Below are 17,500 nucleotides of genomic sequence, written 5' to 3' on the forward strand. Positions count from 1 at the left end.
GGTCAAGTACAGTGGAGTTATAAATCCATTGACCTGGATGCTATACCCTTGCTTATGAGGTGTGCTACGTAAAAGGCTTTCCCTACCACTGTAGAAACTTGGTGGTCAAAGTCCAGATTGCTACCAGCATGTGTTCTCAAGTTTCACACCACTGAGTTGGAACTCAGGGGGGTACTGTCGATATTGTAATTTGTAGGGAAATCCATTTTACCAAAGGGAATAATAACACATATTGGTACTTTCCCTTTAAACCCCTACCACACATCTCGCCTTATTCCATCCTGGTTGTGTAATTACAGCTGTTGCCTACAATTTACTTCCTTCCTCCATGATAAAGGACACCTAAAAACAAGCTTCAGACAGGGTTATGAAAAAAAAAAGTTGAGTCTATGCAAACATCATCTGGTCGCAGACATCAAAAGGGCAAAATGGACGTCTTGCACAGCCGACACACAGAACCAAACAAGTACAAATATCAACATATAAAATTAATACACCATTTCCCTTAACCTCTCTCTTGCTTTAATCCTTTTACCCGAAAAGATAACATAGCTCCTAAAAGTGCTCAGAACATCCTAAGCAACTCTGCAATCTTATATGCTTGACAGTTTTTAAAGCAAAGTTTTTTACAGCAAACGATAACTTTTTGGCACACTGCAAAGGAAAATATACTTCACCTGCAGCTTGTAAAAATTCCATGAAATGCCCTAAGTAATCCCTACGAACACCTCTCTCTTGAATGTGCAAATGCACACAAAATTTGTCAGATATTACTATCAAATATACTCTAATTCCATCAATGTTTTTGACCCATGTACCTTTTTTCAGTTATATATTATATTATATTATATATATTATATATACATATAATCCATTATTAGAAGAATAAATCAATTCCTATCCTTTCTCGCAGATCTCCTAAGTTATCTATTTACAATGTTGAGCTGGGTCCTCTTATTCTACAAGTAGAGTGTTTAGAAAACACTCATTTACACTCTCAAACATAAATCTTGTAAATAGCGGCAAAACCCAGCACCGCAAAGTGGTAGGGGTTTAACGGAAAAGTACCCACTTTTTTGCATTTAGTTTTAGACTATGGCTTTTGCACCAGTCATTTGTTTGTGTTAGCCCTTCTTGTAATATGTTAATATCATTAGGGGACTCAATGATTGCTCCCAGTCTGCAATCATCAGCAAACTTGGTGAGCCAAAGACTGTCTACTTTGGCCTGGACTTCTGAGAATTAGATGCCAAACAGTAAGAGGCCCAGCACAGACCTCTGTGGTACTCCAGTGGAGATGGGTCTACGGGTGGAGGTGGAGTCACCAATTTTGAAAGAGTGTGTTTTGTCGGTGAGCCAATTAGCTACCCATCTAATAACGTGAGGGTTAATCCATATCTGGGAGAGTTTCTCAATGATGCCAGAGTGGGGAATTGTGTTGAAAGCCTCGGCAATGTCAAGATAGGCTGTGTGCACTGTGTTAACTTTGTCCATGGCTTTGGTGGCATTCTCAAAAAAGTCTACCAGGTTTAATAAGCATGATCTACCCTTAACAAAGCCAAACTGGGTTGGGTCCAGCATTTAGAGGTCATCTATTTCCTTGTTGATAAGGTCCATGATAATTATTTTCATGGCTTTGCAGATAAGGCTGGTTAGACTAATGGTCTGTAGTTCCCATGGTCAGTTGATGCCCCCCCCCCCCCTTTGTAGATAGGGATTACTGTTGCTGTTCTCCATTTTGCAGGAACATAGCCAGTTCTCAAACTATGATTAAAAAAAATACCAAGTGGGTCCATTAGGCCTTGTTTTAGATTGTTTCGTAAACAACCTGGGGTATTGTCTGGTCCAAATGAGGCCGCGTTTTTCACATTGGCAAGTGCAGAGATGTCCTGTTCTCTAGCGATACTAGGCAGAGGACTGGTGTCAAGTATGCTTTGGGATATGGTAGGTGTGGATAGGTGGGTGAACTTTGCGCTGAATCTGTCAGCTAGCAGGTTGGTGGTATCTTCTGGTGTAGTATGATTGATCTCATCTACGACCAGTTCGGCACATAGTTGAGCATTCCGTTTTAGAATTTGGATGTAGTTAAAGAATGCCTTATGATTATCCTTAGCTAGGGATGCAATTTTAGATTCATAATTTGCTTTAGAAGACTTTACAAGATTTCTGATTTTCCTGTTTAGGCTTAGGAGGGAACTTTTCCTCTGCAGAGTGATATCCCTCTTGCTTTTGGACAATAGTTTCTTCCTCTTGTTGGCAACATGGTAAATGTTTTTACCTCACATACACAAAGTACAGGGTTTGATTCTCACCTTTGAAAGGAAAATTGGCTAGAATTAAAATGGCCCATAAGAGCAGCTAGCTTAGTACTTACATATAAGCTATATTTATATATATACTTATATATATATATATATATATATATATATATATATATATATATATAAAACACACACACACACACACACACACACACACACACACACACACACACACTTCCACCCACACAAGATGATAATGCTCATTAGTTCCGGCCACTTTATCAATCACCAGAGCCATTAATAAAACCCAGGTCAGGTTGGCTGGTTTATAGTCAGTGCTTTATCTTACACCACTGGATTATCTTACAATATATCTTTATTTTGCCAGTCTCTGGGTTATTTTTATCCAAAATATAAAGGCTGAAAATAGCTGAATAACATAATATATAAATATAAATATATACATATATATATATATATATATATATATATATATGTAGATACACACACACACACACACATATATATATATATATATATATATATATATATATATATATTATATATATACACACACACATAAATAAATATTCTGGTAGCTTGTTGTACTTTAAAAATGACAGTTAATACTTTCTATGGATTTATCTTTTAGCTACAATGGTCTTCGTCAAAGATATCATCCATTTATAAGAATTATGTATCATTTTTAAACTCCAAATGTGACTGAAGTATGATAGTAATATAACATTCTCTAAATAATAATGAAAATAGCAAAATGTTTAGATGACCATTGCAATAAACACTTCTACACTGCAATTTCTTTCTTGATGTTCTATAAGACAGTGTAAAAATAATCATTGTTGTACTGCAGGCAAAAACTCAAATTGAAGTGTGTAAGAAGAAACCAGAGAAAACTTACAGCATGCTCGATCTTGTTCGAACTCCAGAGATGAGAAAAAGATCCTTTGTTCTCTTCTACATCTGGTAATAATACTTTTACATGTTAGTAAATATTATATTTCTCTGTCTCTAATTCCCTGCACCATACAAAAACAGATTTTACCCAGAAATATTGTCAATCAAACATGATAAAACTTTAAATGCTTGCAATGTAATATTCATGGTGAAATTCTGAGACTGCATTCAGCAACATCCTGAAGATAACACCAAAATGTATCAGTATGCTCTCAAGTTTCCTGGGAATCTTAGAAGAAAGGCAACTCAGAAAAGGATCCTCAGACCAGTCTACCTACTCAGTTAACAAATTGTGAAAAAATACAAGCACCTGATTTTTACTCTCTCTCTCTCTGCTAAGTGGGATTGGGAGAATCCATAGGTCAGTAGGGTGGTTGGGTGGCTGGATAGTCAAAGTATATATATATATATATATATATATATATATATATATATATATATATTTTTTTTATTTACCAGGAAAGTCTGACTGGACACAGGTCCTTTTTTAGCAGAGGCCCGGAGAGAAACGCACCACAGAATAAAATGACATGATAAATGGTATATAATCTAGTCAAGGTAATTTTACAGTATTGATGATGACTAAATACAAAAGCACATTTCTTAAAGATTAAGTAGAACACACTTACAATCACAGATAAAAAATAGGAAAATGCAAGTAATACAATTTGTCTAACAGCTACAGTTAAGAAGAATACTAGAGAATGATTAGTAATATATATATATATATATATATATATATATATATATATATATATATATATATATATATATATATAATTGCACTGTTTAACCTTGTATTTTAGAAGAAATCTAATTATTTTAGAAAATGAGGCATGATTGACAGCTTATGCACTGCACAACCTTGATTGAGGGCAATGCATGGTAAACTTTCACTGCATAAAAACATTAAAGGTTAAAACACATCTTTTGTGCCTACTTATGAGAGATGCTGTACATATTCCACACCATGTAGGGTAGGATATTAAGCTTACAAGTAGTGAAATGCAGCACTTAACCACAATATTAGAATTCTACAATAAACTGAAAAAGTAAATATTGGAGAGATTCTGAAACAGTGCAATGTGTTAGGAAAAACTTCAGAAACACAGATGATGCTGTCACACAAATCTGGCAAAATTGCACAATCAGTATCATTTGATGACTGTATAATGATATGGAAATGAGAAACATTATGGTAATGAAGCCAACTATAAATGCAAATGAGGGTGAGCAACATGGTGGAGTGAAATGTAAAAAACTGTGTGATCAGCTATGGCTGCCAGCAAATTTGTATACTGTAATTTCTTGATGAAGAGACAGAGGCCACTCTACAGTGCTAGGAGTGGCAACCATTTTAGCTGAACAGTACATGTTAGAGGCTGGTCTGACTGTGATTAACATATCATTACTTTCACAGCAGCGACACAATCAAACTCTACTTTGTGGACAGAGACACCATGCAACAACTGGAAAACATGTACTTCTCTCACATGGAATCCCATGAAATAATGGAATACTGACTCCTGTAGACACAAAGACTTGTGTAGCCTTGATAGTCCTAGTTACAGGAACCTTCTAATGACCATCAGAGGGGTGTCTCTTAGTATCCTTCCCATTAATATCACATGTTATAGAGCTTAGGTGGTTCCTAATGACCAGAACAAAGGGAAACAACACTATGCAGTTTTTCTACAAAACAGATTGATTTCCTCTGGTTCTAAGGGCCACTGACTGCACCCATATTGCTATCACATCTCCACTTGATCCACACAGACACCTGTACATTAAATAGAAGGGTCACCACTTCATCATCTTCAAGGTGGTATACAACACATAGGGTATTATATACAATCTATGTGTGTATCACCTAGGCATTGCCCACAATTCCTACACCTGGAACATATCCGACCTTTTCTACTGATTTGTGAGGGGTAATTTCCTACAGGTGCACCTCACTGGTGATTCTGGATATACCCTGGAAATATGACTCATGACACTGATACACAAACCACAAAGCATGGCCAACTGGAATGCACCTTTGTACTGTCACAGACCTGCAACATCACTGTTCATGTATTTGGGTTAATGAAGGCCCACTTCTAGTGCCTACATCTTACCTTTGGTGCACTGCGGTATGCTTCAGAGACCTGCATCAAGATATTTGCTGCTTGTGCAATTCTGTGCAGCATGGTGGCACACAGGCAGCTAGAGCAGGAGATTGACATCAGAGGATCAGACATACCAGAGACAGCAGTGAAGGAGGTGGTGGCTGAAGAGTGGCTGGAGGAACTAGCTACAGGGGAACACCATGCACAGTAGAGTTGGGTGCAATATAATGTACACTGGCAAAGAAGTGAGATCTGGTGCAGAACCATGGGTCAGAATGGATAAAGCAAAGATTAAAAGTGATGCGTGTAATACTACACCAGGCTATGCTGTGCATCAGACATCACATACCCATATAAAACAGCAGTGAGAGCAGGAGACAGCTGCCATCATATGCACAGGTTGGGAAGATTATAGTGACAGGGATCAGCAATGGTCACAGTGGTGAAGGGTAAATTAAGGATGTGAAGGGAAGTGGATGACGTGAACAGGATATTAAGGGATGCAGTGTACACTGTGTAGTGAGAGGGTAGTGTTTCCCAGGGGAGTAAGTGTCCTGATGTGACAGGCACTTTCTCATAATGGGCTCCAAGAAAAGCTCTTAAAAATGTGGTTGTATTTTGTGTGTGTGTGTGTGTGTGTGTGTGTGTGTGTGTGTGTGTGTGTGTGTGTTTATGCGTGTGCATATGTGACACAGGAGTGTTGAGGCTCAGGAGGGGATGATACAGACTGTGGCCATGGGTGTGTCCTCTCTAAGGAATGGCACTTGCACCAACACCTGCCAGCAAGGTTGAAGGCAAACCTCTACACCATGACTGCTTGACCACGTCATATGTCAGGTACCATGTCAGTTAATTTTTGCATGGGTGGACACACAGTGTCACACCAGGCACAACACTAGTGGGTAGTGTGGAGGAGGTGGCAGCAAGTGACTTTGAATCACTTGTCCTATGGGGTCTACCCACAGTGGAGGCAGCAGAAGAGCAGTGACCACAGGAATGACATCGGCCCTGATGTACAGAGGCAGACCACCCTATGGTGGCAGTGGGGACACCCACATGCCTATCAAACACCAATCATTTGGGTGATAACCCCACATATGTCATCACTTAGGCCATGCAGTACAACATATTGTCTCTGAAATGGTGGTGTTGGTGTCATCTTCTTGTCCCTGGAAGTCTGCCCTGCACATCTGTTGGGAAATGCTCATTGTGATGCCTGAGCAGATGGCACAGGCATTCCACTTAAATATGCTGCTGGCATAATGAAATATCAACCTAGGGCATTCCCTACAGAGTCACAGGATGTTGTATCCAGTTTAGCTCCCACATCCAGGCTTTTCCTAGGTGTCAGGACCCTAATCCTCTCAGTTTTGCACAGAACTGGACATAAGGAACTCTTCCATGACAGTGAAGGTGGTCTGTGATGATGGACCTCTACCTGTAGCCACCCTCTCCTATGAAATGGCATGTGGCTGGTTGCAAGCATGCAGAATAATGTTGGTCATCTTGTGGATACTGACTGCTTTAACCTCCTCCACAAGCTCATGTCACATACATTTCCAGATTTTTTTTTATCTAGACTCAGTATTGGTTTAACCTCAAAATGTTGAAGGTCAGAACATCGAACCACATCTGCAAACTCCAAACTGCATCTTCACAAAATCTCAAATGCCGATGTTCCGAACTGTAAAATCTCACCCCCTTTTTGACCCATGTTAGCACTTGTTTATAAGTGTGACGCGGTGGGAAATGTTGACATTCAATGTTTTTTTCAACTTTTGGAAGATTTGGCGGTTTGGATTTCATGGAAATGTTTTGGTGGTGTGCACATTCATGCATGTGCTTTTGACATTTTAAAGGTAAACCCTCAGTATTACCCTTATTTGTGGTATTTAAATTGTTTCCATAATATGCTTTACAAGGACTGAGTATGAAGTACTTGGAAGAATTTGTTTTTAGCAGAATGAATGCTTGTTTGCATTTCTTTTTAACTCTCTGTGCATTTGGAACAAAAAGAGGTTAGTATTAATAGAATAATTCATATGTATTTCCATGTTGGAATGATGCGGGAAGAAGAATTACTATTAACACGTAGCATCTAAGGGAGCAAGTTTGTTTAATAGGGTTAGGAATTCTTGCTAGAAATAGAAAAACTGCATCACCTATTGCTGAAACCTCAGATATAGGCTTCTAATTTTCATAATGCAAATACTGAGAGAAATTGAGAGAGCTAGTAGAAAGGAGTTGTCAAGCAGAAGGAAACCAAACAGGATGTTATTATATGTTTCTTTTCAGACACCCCATATAGGGGGGTGGTGTATTATTATCATAGCCGGCCGTAGGCATACGCCAACTAGGCAGCCGCCTAGGACACCGCTCTAGCAGGGGCACTTTTCCAGTATTTATATGGTGTAGGTAGACCAAGATGGGGGCACCAAGTGGTGTGGTAGGGGGTGCTGTGGAGCCCTTTTGCCTAGGGCACCAGTTGACCTAAGACCGCTCCTGATTATTATCACCAAAACTCTTATATGCCACACACCCCATGGCTTTAATACCTTCAAAAAGGTTCTGTGAAAAATGAATTGACTTTTTTTACATTTCTCTGGTGTCTGAATAGACTATATGTGATCTATACTAATCATATTAGAAGATGAAGGGGGAGAGGGTTAGGTTTTCCTCGGAGTGAAATGTACATGCTGTAATCTTGAAAATATTCATCTTTTGGATTGGCACTTTTTATGATCCTTACTGGAAAATATGTATACTTAGATTTGAACATTCCAAAATCAAACTGCTCAAGACAGGTCTCCATATAAATGGGAATAAAATGTTACATTTTTAAATAGTTACCTAACCAACTGTTACTTAATGCCAGCAGTCAGGTTATATAAAAACTTTGCTTAAAAACTTTATATATAGATTTCCTTTAATCAAAAGGATATTATTTCAATATTTCTGATAGCTTTTGCATAAAACTTTATTGTTCTAATTTGTATAAGATGGAAGCCTTAAAAAACTCTTTCTAATGGTTGTTTGAAAAAAAAATAGTGTTTATTCAACTGAAAGTCTTTATGTATATGTATGTTATTGATTTCAGTGACTGGATATTAATTCAAAATATCTGACTATATCTTAAAAAAGGTCCAAGAAATTTCATTAATATGAAATATGTTAGACTATTGCTAAAGAAATAGCATGTAATAGAAAGGATTTCTCCCATATTGTTGGCAGGGTTTGATACTAAGTCTAGCAATGCTAGTGGCAATAAGTTCTACAGAGATAGTTTTGTGTTAAGAATGACAGCTGACAATTTGGATATAAAAACATTTGGTGGATAATTAGAAACTATGTAAAGGTAATCCAGAATTGCATTCTATTATTAATTCTTGTCCAAATTTTGTTTACAAAAGATCTAAGACTTTTAAGCAGTATTTGGAATTTGGGAACACTAAAGTTCCTGGGAGTCATTCTAACAAACCTGAGGGGATGAATAAATGTGGCTTTTGTAGAGCATGTAATTTTATTATAGAAGTGCCAACTATTTTTGCCACAGTTAGATCTATTATGATTAAGGAGCATTTTAATTGTAATTCCCTAGGTTTAAGGTACATTGCCATTTGTTCTTCATGCAAAGCTTTCTATGTGGGTATGACAACATGTAAGTTATCCACTAGAATCATTTATATAGCATTAAAGTAAAAGATGAATGTAATGCTTTGTACAAATATTCAGATGCTTGTGTTAATTTTAGGAAGTTTTATTTTACAGTTTTGGAATGTGTTCTATTAGATTATAGCAGTGGAGATTCTAAAAATATTTTGGAAAAATGAGAAACGTAATGGCAAATTTATTTGCAAGCAGACAAATTACCAGGACTAAATTAAATTATTAATATCAAATGTTATTTAAAATACAGTAATTTTATAGATATGCTGTATAGTAAATGTGTATACCTTTTTAAACAAAAGCTTTTTTTAATAATAAATTAGGTAAATTATTGTTTAATCATTATATTAATTGTTGGTTGTTTTCTATTGACTGGCTGTTATTTAACAACTGTGGATGTGTGTCTTATTGTATTTTGAAGAAGTTCTGTATCAGAAGAAAGAGTTAAATATTAAAGAGTACTTTTCTCCTATATGTGTTTCACTGCATTGGGTGAATTTGTGGATTAATAGATTGAGGATGTTATTTACCATTGCTGGAGTATTTAAACTCAATTATCTCTGACAACATTGATTTAAAATCTTATCTAAATTATGCAAATCAATCTTACCAAGTTTAAGCAAAATTCAATGTAATTACAGAAAATTTATGAGCCAAATAAAATTTCCTTCCCTAAATTCTGAAAATAAAAGCTTAATTTTAACTTCAGCCAAATTAATAACTTTATCTTTGAGTTGGAATGCATTTACTTGCTTCATAAACTTAATACAATTGTTGATGGAGATGTAATATAGTGATAAAAGCAGTTTTGGGGACATATGCTTTATAAATATAATATGTTAAATGTTTTTTGGCTAAATTCAATCATTGGTTAGATAATGCATATGTAATCATATTCTTGGGAATTTTTAATACACCAATCCAAGGGTGCATAAGCAAGTATCAATATCTTCTATTATGGAAAATTTTAGCTTGCAAGAAAAGCTGTTACTAGAAATTAAAAAGGTAAAAACAAATCAAACATTAATATCCAATGTATGCCATAAACAGCATGAATTAATTAAAATAAGAAGTAAGAATACTTCACCGAATTATAAATACTGGACAAAGTGGCTCACTTTATTAAATATATGTAATTCACAGATTAGAAATGTCTAGTTACTCTTCTCTAAATGAGTATACATTAGAATTGGAATAAATGACTATGATAATTGTAGTTAAATAAATATAATTATAAATTATTGTAAATAGTATGAATGTTTTCCCTTTTTATTCTTTTTTTCAATTTTTTTTATCATTGTGTAAAGGGTTTTTATTAATATTAGACATTTTAGAATTCAAAGCAACCTGTAGCCCACCAGAAATCAAAGATTTTCAAGAAATGGATGCGGTGAATGTATATCAATTGCAGTAAATATAGTCATCAAATATACAACAAACAATTGAACTACTCCATTAATACTGTTGACCAATTAATTACATAACAGTACATGGATTATAATGACTCCTCCATTCCTCATATGCTACCATCACAAGGTGTAGCAAACTGCCTAACCCCCAAACTATATGCAGATAATTTAGAAACCTTACTTTGGAGTGCCTTGCTATGATTATACACAAAAGGATCACACTTAAACTGTATTCCTTTCATCAAAATATTTGACACAGTTTAGACAGTTGGACAAATGTCTTGACATATGATCAGTTTTATGATACTAAGTATAAAAACTAGTGAAACCAACTGCAGCAATAAATATTCCATGATAAATTATTACAAATGAATGCTTCTAAATATATTGATTTCTATGAAACATATCAACATAAGTATAGTACAAAGTCTTCTGAGAACCAAGATGAGTGACATGAGGAGTGTCAGTTATGAACTAAGCTGTAAGCTGATTGTCAAATTTATAAAACTTATATAATATAATTTGAACAATGGGTCCAAGTATTTTACATTGCAAGCTATAATGTGATATTTTCTGCAAATATTATCTGCTCTTCCTTTTAATTAGATGTTCTGATTAGGAACCAATATGGTAAGGGCATTAGTTATTCATACCTTGAGACCTGGTAATGAACTAGTCCAGCAAATAGTAAAATAATGAGTACATTCCCTCAGAGCTCCTAGTGCTCCTGTGTTACCTATGACACATAGATCGCCCCATGTAACATGTCATTATGGTCACAAAAGTGAATCACATAATGATTGTCAATTATACCATTCTTTAGACAATTTAACGTTTCTATCTGAAGGACAGTTTAACCTTGGGTATGTGTGAAGCACCTAAATAAGCTGGCAATTTGGGTGCTCAGCATTAGAAGCTGAATGACTACAGAAATCTTGTGAACTGACTTCTGCAAAACTGTTTTTCTTATTGGAGCATTTAGAACAGTGTAGCAAGTCCCTTCTCACTGCTGTTCCTGAGGATATCTAGGAAGTAATAATGGGAAAAGGCTTTAAGATTTTGTATATTACCTACAGGGCAGCAAGCATATTTTTTGCTGAATGTGTGTCACAGAATCCAATTTTACATCAGAGTGGTTATCCCTAACACTGTGCATAACCTGTGGTTCATGTTCTCCTATCAATAAAATACTGCTCATCACAGCTAATGCCTAAAGCAGTTGACCCACACAACTCTTCCCCCAGTAGACATGGAGTCTGTGCCATTGCCCAGTACTCCCTTCTTTTGTGAGTGCACTCTGTTGGCAGGCCTGTCAAGTTCAATCAAAAGTACTGTGCTTGAACCTGGCTTCTCCTTCTTGAGGGAGAAATCCCCAGCATGTTTTTCAGAGAAACCTTACACTGGCACATGCAAAATCTACAAAACAGTGAACAGATGTCAGGGTCAAACCCTGGACTCTTGATCTACAAGTCAAAGATCTTAGCAATTATAGCACTGTATCAGAGAACCTATACCAGCTTCTAGAAAGTGACTCAGTAGGTAGCACAAAGACGTTGTAGCATATTGCAAGGCAATGATAGAAAAATAAAAATGATAGTTGGCCGATAATATTTATAAAGGACACTACTAACATTCTGCATACCAGAACACAAGGCATCACAGGTGGATAAAAGAAGTACTTCAAGAAGCTTCTGGATGAAGAATGTCCCACAAAAGCTATACTGCGACATGCACCGCCTACAGTGAAAGACCGAGCAGAACCCCACCCTAAAGAAGTACAAAGTAATTAAGGCAAATGAGATCAATGAAAGTGGAAGGCTCAGATGAAGTCACAGCAGATATGAACAAGATGTGAAGTATGGTAGTGGAGAAATTACTTCTGATGGTATACACCATAGCATGGAGAGAGAGGTATTTCCCAAATGACTGGAGAATAAGCATTATAGTGACGGTGTACAAGAACAAAGGAGATATTCACAACTGCAGGCACTACAGAAATATCACACTCCTGCCACACCCCATGAAGGTCTGGAGATGGTGACTGATAAACAAATATGCAGACTACCAGAAAGTAAGATGGGAGATGAGCAGCTCAGATTCAGAATGGGATGCAGCACAACTGACCCAATGTTTGCAATGTGACATATAGTGGAAAAGAAGCTAGATAAGAGGAAAGAGTCCACTGAGGATTCAAAGACATGGAAAAAGCATGTGGCATGGCCTCAAGAAAGCTGAATTGGGCAGTGTTATAATGGCTCAGAGTCCTGAAAACTTAGTGTAAGCTAGATATTAACTCAGTCCCTACAGTACAGCCCTTTTTAGTGTGCACCTTTAACTCTCAATGGGTGTGGCCTAGCCACCGTATCACCTTACAGTTCTAACAAATACTCATTGGCAGAGGTCAAATATCAATTACAACTGTGTTTGCTATCATGTATGCTTCAAGATAAAATATTCTGATACCTTGTATGCATCATGTTTTTTGAATTATTAATGCAAATATGAACAAGCAATATTTGATGCCTAAAGGCACAGTAGGAGGTAATTGCAGAAAAGCCTGCAGGTGCACTCATCTGTAATGAGTTAAAACCCAATGGCACAACTGAGAGCAGCTTCCCAGTGGGAACTGATGGATCAGAGTTCCCCTCTGAACCCATTAATGTTCATACTGCTGATGGACTATATCAGCAAACAGATCAAAGTAGAGGCAAAGGTGCTGTATGCACACGATGTGGCACTACCAATAGGTTCAAAACAGGAACTTCAGCAGACGCTGGTCATGGCAGTAAACGGGGAAAAGTGAGATAGAGGGAAAATAGTGGAACAAGTTTATAGCTTCAGCTATCTGGAAGGTCTGGTTGAAAAGAAGGGAAAATCTGAAACAGAGGTGCTGCATCCAACTGATACAAAATGTCAGGGGTGGTGTGCAACAGAAGAAAGCCAAAAAAGTTGAATATATACAAATACACATTAGTGTGACCAGTGATACAAATTGTCAAGGATAATGTGCAACAGAAAAAGTGAGAAAAGCTGAAACATAACATATATATGGAACAGTGTGAACAGTGATACAAAATGTCAGGGGTAGTGTGCAACAGAAGAAAGCCAAAGAAGTTGAATATAATGTAGATATATAGTGGTGTAACCAGTGCTTTCGTATGGCACAGAAATATGGGCTGTCAAGACAGAGCAGTTGAAGAAGCTTCGGGTGATGAAAATAAAGTACCTGAAACAGGTAGTAGGATGCATACTATGAGACAAATAAATAAATGAGAACATTAGAGCTGAAGCCAAAGTAACTCCAAATTCAGAAAAGATCAACAAGAAAAGATTACAGTAGCTCAGTCGCATATGCAGGAACACAAACAAAAAATAAATAATAATAATAATTTGGTATAGTAGATTTTGGAGACATAGGAAAAAGCCAAGAGGAGATGAGGATGTCCAGCAAAGAGAAGTAAGGCCTATATGTGGGAAGTCTTGCAGCAGGTGGTCATGAATCCAAACACAGCATGAAACTGTGATGTGTGTAACATCATAAACCAAGAATAATAGCAAATATGCCCATAAGTATATGGAAGATGATGTTTAATAAAGAAGAGTTTAGCGCTTTCATTCCATGACATACAAGGCATTTCAACAGATCTAACTACAAACTATAGTAGGGGCTTTAATATAGTAGCAAATAATAATGTGGCTTCAAATCAGCAAATCCAATCAATTAAAAATCTTCACGTGCAATAAATACAATTAAAATAATCTAAATAAAAATAGAAATGAAAACACAGTTATTATATGAATTGTAAACATCTTCCTTGAAGTGATGCTTGATGAGTTCTATCTTTCTGTAGCAGCAAGTTATCTGCTGGCATTTTCTTTGTTAAGAAACCATTGCCTCTCCACCCACCAAAGGACTTCAAGTTGGACTGTTTTTCAGACTGTTATGAGCATGTACATAAATGCATGGATATGCACATGTAATGGTAAATTTAGCTACAAAAATGCTATACAATAGATTGAGGCCTAAATAATTATAAGCATGGTGAAACTGGAAGAACTTAAATAATTGCTGTTCTTAAAACAGCAGGCCTAAGACAAAAAAGACATGGTAGCAAGTCCTCGGTGTGCATTATCTGGGCAGATAACAAGTAGAAAAGGATGGAAGACAAGTATGTGAAGCTCCTATGCTCATCTGTTATTCAGGTGTCGTGGCTAGCCACCTAGCAGTGTAAACCCTGGCTCTAGATGTTTGTCACTGTTGAAGTGATACCCTGACCCCAAGTGCAAAACAGGAAAAAGGGGTTGAGAATGGATGAATGTTTCTATAAGACTTCACTTGTTTTTATTGTTCTTTTCAATATGGGATTTCCTCCGCTTTAAAGAAAAGAATTGCTTGGTATAAGCTGGCATCAACTGTTGCAAGCAAACCATATCACAGTAATTGATTTCAGAGACTGTCTTCAGTATGAGGGATTTTATACTCGTTTCAATTTGTAGCCATAAAAAAATCTCATTGTAATCTGAAAAAAAATTGCCATAAACATTTTTATCTGCCCCTTCCCCAATGTTTCATACATGAAATGACATATTTTATCTATAAGTTGCATGAATATGTGTTATCTGTGCAAAATCAACCCTTCAGTTATACCTTCTGCTTTTTATGATGGTGGTTTGCAAAAATAACTACGGTGAAATTCTGAATCTAAATTACTGAAAACTGTTATTTATGATCCTAACCTATAATTTGGTGACCAAAGCCTCATGCTTTTATTATGTTTTAATATTGCCCTTTGACTCCTCTTCACCAGTTACAAAGCACAGTGAACACAGTGAAGCTATTATGACCACTTTTTTAGACAACAACATACATTTGCAAATAACTGTGACCATCAATATCAATACCAACAGATAAATTCCTTCATAAAATAGTCATAAATAAACCTCTGAGGTCTCGATATGCTGAAAGTCCCTGACCAGCCAGCATGACAGACAACCCACACTAATCTGCTTGTCAAGCTCCTAAGCCAAGTGGCAGATCCCTGAGTGCCCCCTCACTGAGCCAAACATGTTCAATTACTTCAGCAGTGCATCGTTGACAACTTGCTTACCCAGACATGAACACTGATAGACTGGTTCAGGAAAGCAAAGGGGGAAATGGAAAAGGGCAGAAGGCCGGATAGTGACGATCCTCCAGGCTACAACCTGAGCAGCGCTCCCAATTCACAATTATGACAAAATGACTAAGATAGAGGAAGGGATGCTAGCCCCAACTCTCAGCTGAGGCTGTATCCTAAATACAAGTGGGACAAAACACAGTACTGCTGCTTGCCAGAACTCCTAAACTATGTGACGCCCTTGCAATGGCCTAGTAATCAAGGAGCCTCAATCCTCACCACTGGCAACAGTGAGGGACATACACATTGGGAGGATGACAAGTATACACACAGTAAAGTACAATTTCCCTTAAGAGCACACAGAGACTACAGTTAGTCTGGGGCTGGTTTCTCCTTCTTTCTCCAGATCCCCGATAAGACTTCCCACTGGAACAGCCATAGGGTTGAGATCTGAGCTGAGTGGTCAAGCCGAAACCTCCGGCACCCTCTCTGTCCAACCAGTGCTTTATGTCCCTGCCCAAGTAGTTGACACACACACACACTTTGAGATTTGATTTATATACCAACATACACACCTGGGAAAGGCTGGCACAGGTTTACTAGCTATGCCTCCTTCTGCCCAGACTATAAGGTAGTTATCACTGCCACCAATCACTCTTATCAGCTACTTTAGGCCATTAAAAAAGGGTGTCCAATCCTACTGTGTTATGTTGCTAATAATCCAAATGGTAGTTTTGACCAAGCGCCAGGTTACCGGGAGTGACCTATACAGTGTCACCAAATATATACACAAGTGCTCTAAGAGTTTAAATATGTCTCACAGATATCAGCCACAAAGATAGGTTTAAATATATTTAATAATAAATAATAAAAGAACAAGACAATACTCATGAAACAAACACAGTAACTTCAGAGTTCAAAATCACAGGAAATATTTTAAAACAATATTGCAGGATAGTCTCAAATAAATACAGAAAACATCTAAACTAATCTTTACTATATTCCTAACTATATCTAAAATAAATGACTTTACCCTAGTTACTTACTATTAGCAAGGTAAGTGCAGATGGTGAAGATGAGTGGATGTTCTTGCTAGGTCCAAGACAAAATACAAAATGCACAGTCTCTCTTTGAGAGAGCTCTTAAATTAATATCAAATATTATTGCTACGTTAACTTGGATGACATCACTCTTTGTCACCTGACTTCAGTTCCCAGGCTAAACACATACTAACAGAATTTTACATCTCTGTGTGAGAAATACATCTCTCTGATCTTTACTGTTGCTAGAAGACATAAAACAATAAAACACTTACAAAACAATCCAAAAGGCACCCTAGTTCTAAACATTCTGTCTCCTTGCTGCATTGAAACTAGCTTTTATGATACAATCATAAAACACTCTAATTTCAACTTATTTTCTTGAAGTTTTGCAAGTTAACTCTGTATGTCCTACCTTCTACTATTAAAACATACATTTGCACAGGTATATACTTTATATACATTTCTGTTCTTTTCCAGTACGGTACACTGTGGACACATCCTTGAAGCTCAGTATGGTACAAACCCTGTTCAACACACACTTCTGCACCAGTAGTTTAATATACACATAGCATATTGTTCTGTATAAATCATATCAATATTCACAAATGACACAGAATTATTTACAAAATTCCAGATAGCTGGGCTGGCAGTGTTTCTGTTTGTCACACACTAAATAAAATTAGTCTTACCACTCATTTATTGTATTTTTTTTTTTATTTATAATTACTTCATATTATGAGCTAATCTGAATGGAGCAAGTCTTGAAAAAAGGGTGCTAAATGAAAATTAAACAAATCCCAAGCAATATTACAAAGATGAACTCCATCCAATCTGAACAAATGGGATCTTTGTCTCAATGTTTGAAGGTAGAAAAAATCCAAAATAGAGGCTGCCCTGGATGTCTGGTGATTTATAAATTTG

The 17,500-nt window shown here is 36.8% G+C and overlaps 1 protein-coding gene across 2 annotated transcripts in view; it reads left to right on the plus strand.

Annotated features, from left to right (window-relative positions):
• LOC122792251 (solute carrier family 22 member 13-like) overlaps positions 1 to 17,500 on the plus strand; it is a 542,188-nt gene that overhangs the window by 412,784 nt on the left and 111,904 nt on the right. For both annotated transcript variants that reach the window (XM_044060001.1, XM_044060002.1), the window contains exon 6: positions 3,133 to 3,245. In XM_044060001.1, coding sequence (XP_043915936.1) covers positions 3,133 to 3,245 — 113 coding nt within the window. The remainder of the gene's footprint in view (positions 1 to 3,132; positions 3,246 to 17,500) is intronic.

The sequence above is a fragment of the Protopterus annectens genome, chromosome 1.part2 (genome assembly GCF_019279795.1).
Source record: "Protopterus annectens isolate FY-2018-M chromosome 1.part2, PAN1.0, whole genome shotgun sequence".
Lineage (NCBI taxonomy): Eukaryota > Metazoa > Chordata > Ceratodontiformes > Protopteridae > Protopterus > Protopterus annectens.